Below are 3,479 nucleotides of genomic sequence, written 5' to 3'. Positions count from 1 at the left end.
AAATGATGAAATATATATTGGTAGTGTATTTAATTAGTATTGTAAAAATTTACATATTTTTTACAAGATTTGTCAAAGTTAAAGATTTTGACGTCGGATAAAACTAGAGTAACAAGTTATTTAGGATGGAGGGAGTATGTTCCCTCCACTGCGTGCAAGTAATTAATGTGCAATATCCACGCGTGCTGCATCTAGCCACATAACACAGGAAATTTATAACTATTTTTTTAAAATACAACTGTCTATTTCTACGCCTTTGAACATATTCGGTACTATATCTGATAGGCTTGTGAAGGGAGCTTGCAACAAATATTTAGGTTTTTTTCCTTGACAAAAGCACAAGCTACGTGTGTACGGCGTTGTTCGATTGCTTCCTCCGACTCTCAAAGTGCTAACTAATTATAGTACTTCGTGGGCTGACATCCTGTAAAGCTTCTTTGCTTATGTTCTATATGTCAGTCCAGTCAGCAAAACACACAGCAAACCCGAATAAAATATTTCATAGTCACTCTCTCCTCATATATACCACATGTGAAAAGAGAACGGATAAAACAAAAAAAAGGCCTGCCTCACTGCAAGCTATCATATATCCACCAAACGGATCAAAAGAAAGACAAATTCCTGCATGCATGGTTGCCGTTGTTGCTTCCATGGAACGAAAAAGATATCCAACTCTCCAACTCGATCCAACTCCAACTCACCAGCAGAGCCCACTCACTCATGGCATTGGCACCTCAGACCTCACCCAACAACACAAGCAGGCTCATGATCAAGACTTGGATTCACGGCCAGCTTTTGAGTTTGCTTTACTCAAGGAACATGAGCAAAACGCCGCGCGAGAGCAACCTGCCAGCACCGAGTGAGCAGAGCAGACAGCAAAGCAGAGAGCATATTGTTTGCACAACACAGGGGCAAAACGGTCAATGCAGGGAACGAGAGCAAGAGGCTCTATAAATCGTGCTCCTCGGCGAAGCATTGGCGCAAGCAAAGCGTGTGGAACTGAATTCCTTGCGTCTCCTCTGCTCTTGGCATCTCCTCCTCGATCTCTTCTTGCTATATATAGCTTCGGGAGATCAGAGGGGGTGTGTAGCTTAGACACAGGGGAGCAGGTGCAGCAATGGCCATGGGCATGAAGGGTTTCCTGGTGCTGACGCTTGGGCTCGCGATGGCGGCGACCTCGTCGGCGGTCACCTACAAGGTCGGCGATAGCTCCGGCTGGACCATCCTCGGCAACATCAACTACACCGACTGGACTACGAAGAAGAACTTCCATGTTGGAGACATCATAGGCAAGTTCGGCCTTTCTCTCGCTCAAGAATTGCTACAAGTTCATAATTCTTGCCAATGTTTACGTAGCTTCAGTGTCAGGTCCAGTCCATTGCTCGTCAATGCTGCACACGTTTCCTTCCTGTCAGTTTTACTCTCGCGTAGCTTGCGCTTGACAGTTGATACGCCATTTAGGAGCATGTTTCATGTGTGGTATCATCTCTACACAACGACATCCACATTATCTGCAAATACTATGCGCTTCGCTGATGTAGTACCATTGCTCAAGGTTCAGGTATATGTTGAGTTGAGCAGGCGCCATGCATCTGCTGTCCCCCATTGCTCACTGATGCAAAGATGAACGCCACTCTCTTGTCGCCGTCAGTACTTTTACAACGCGTCCTTCTTCTCTTTTGTCGTTGCGTTTAGATGAACTGTCTTGCTTTAACCATGGCATTGGCAACGGAATTAGGGTAAATAGTTCCTTTTACCTCTGCTTTTACGTGTCTTACTCTTATCGCACAGTAGTAGTTCAAATCTGCAAGCTTTATGTAGTTGTAAAGGGAATTCACGTAATACGTATGATCCACAATTTTACTGGCCGAACGGGGCCACTGGAGATCTGAATCAGAAAAGGCCAGCCAGGAATCCAAGAAATGGACACATGGCCTGGTTGATGTAGATAGTTATTGCACCATGGGCATACGATGCTGTCTCTGTTACATCTGTCAATGCATTACCTGAACTTTAACCATGGAGTGAGAAATGGTTTCTGACAGCATTCTTTCTGCGTTGCAATCTCTAATTCGAGGCTGGTTTTTAAGGAGTTGGAAATAAGGCCGCATACTCGATATGAAGTACACAATAAACAACCATATAGGGCTATTATGAAGATGCCAGACAAAGGGTTATTTCATTGCCAAACTATCATCTACCTGCAATTCAACCACCATGCATCTATCGGTATACTACTGTCAACCTAGTAGTTGTAAAGTGAAGAACTTTGACAATTTTTCCAATCATGAGTAGCATGCAAGCATGTTTTTCTGCATCTGTGTCAAACGTAGTGTTCGACTCTCTTTACAGGTAGCTGTACCTTCGGCTGCACGTTTTGCTTCATCCCATCCACTTCTTTATTTGTTCTTTGCGTGATCATCGTGGCATCGAAAAAGATCATACTTACCGAAAAGAGCACGTTTTTCCGCCCTGCTTTCTTTCGTTCTGAATTGTAACGATGACGCTGACGATGACCGCGTGCGTGCAGAGTTCGTGTACCCCCAGGGCATCCACAACGTGCTGGAGGTGACGAAGGACGCCTACGACAGCTGCAGCAACTCCACCCCCATCGCCACGCACACCTCCGGCGACGACAAGATTGCCATCAAGAGGCCCGGCCACCGCTTCTTCATCTGCGGCGTGCCCGGCCACTGCGCCGCCGGCCAGAAGGTCAACATCCGCGTCCTCAAGCCGCGGTCCTCTGACGCCCCTTCCAAGGCGCCCGCGCCCGCGCCCGCGCGCTCGTCGTCGGCGGCGTCCCCCAGCGGCGGCAGCGAGCCGAGCGCCGCCTCGCCGCCGGCCGCGTCGTCGACGGACAGCACCCCCGACACGCCGGCCACCACCGCGCCCGCGCCCAACGCTAATGGCGCCGGGGTCGTCCGAGCAGGTTACCGGGCTGTCGCGGCCATGGCGTTGGCGGCGGTCGCATCCATGGCAGTGCTACAGTAGGTAGCCGCTCCCTAGTGGCCGTGTGCATTGTGTCGCCACGATGTGTGCCTGATTGTGAAACTTTTTTTTATTGTTCTTGTTCGCTTTGCAGATGCGTCTGATTGCTCAGAATCTGTGCTTTTTCTCTGTTCAGATATTAATTTGTCTATTGTTTCTCTGTTTATCATTATGATCCATGGACATTTTGTATCAGTGAGATGCTCTAGTGTTAATGATCCACTTAACAAGCTAAGGTGTAACAAATAAACTTCGTGGTGACAGTAAGTTGATCCCTCAACTTTCACGAGCCAATCTAGACCTTCGTTGTCCAAGCTAGGTGTCTATGTTCTGCCAAGCTCGAAGCAAGGTCTAAGGCCCCTGACTTTCACATTAGCACTCAACGATCTTTTTCTGCCAAAAAAAAAGGACAGATAGTATAGATGCATCAAAACGTATATATTCCTCCTCCATTTCATTTACATCATCAGTATATAAGTAGTTCGATGGCA

At 47.3% G+C, this 3,479-nt stretch overlaps 1 protein-coding gene across 1 annotated transcript; it reads left to right on the top strand.

Moving 5' to 3' along the window:
• The first annotated feature begins 970 nt into the window (after positions 1-970).
• Positions 971-3,210, top strand: LOC101769050 (mavicyanin). Its single transcript, XM_004981290.3, has 2 exons — positions 971-1,289; positions 2,531-3,210. Exons 1-2 carry the CDS (start codon positions 1,118-1,120, stop codon positions 2,989-2,991), a joined length of 633 nt encoding a protein of 210 aa, XP_004981347.1. The 5' UTR covers positions 971-1,117; the 3' UTR covers positions 2,992-3,210.
• The last annotated feature ends 269 nt before the right edge of the window (positions 3,211-3,479 follow it).

Source organism: Setaria italica, chromosome IX (assembly GCF_000263155.2).
Source record: "Setaria italica strain Yugu1 chromosome IX, Setaria_italica_v2.0, whole genome shotgun sequence".
Lineage (NCBI taxonomy): Eukaryota > Viridiplantae > Streptophyta > Magnoliopsida > Poales > Poaceae > Setaria > Setaria italica.
This window is presented reverse-complemented; position numbering and strand designations above follow the sequence as displayed.

Bases quoted from the DNA above. Each gene is read 5' to 3' on its own strand.
- LOC101769050 (XM_004981290.3), top strand. From the start codon at position 1,118: ATGGCCATGGGCATGAAGGGTTTCCTGGTGCTGACGCTTGGGCTCGCG. The intron at 1,290-2,530 runs GCAAGTTCGGCC...GCGTGCGTGCAG, and splicing joins CCATGTTGGAGACATCATAG to AGTTCGTGTACCCCCAGGGC.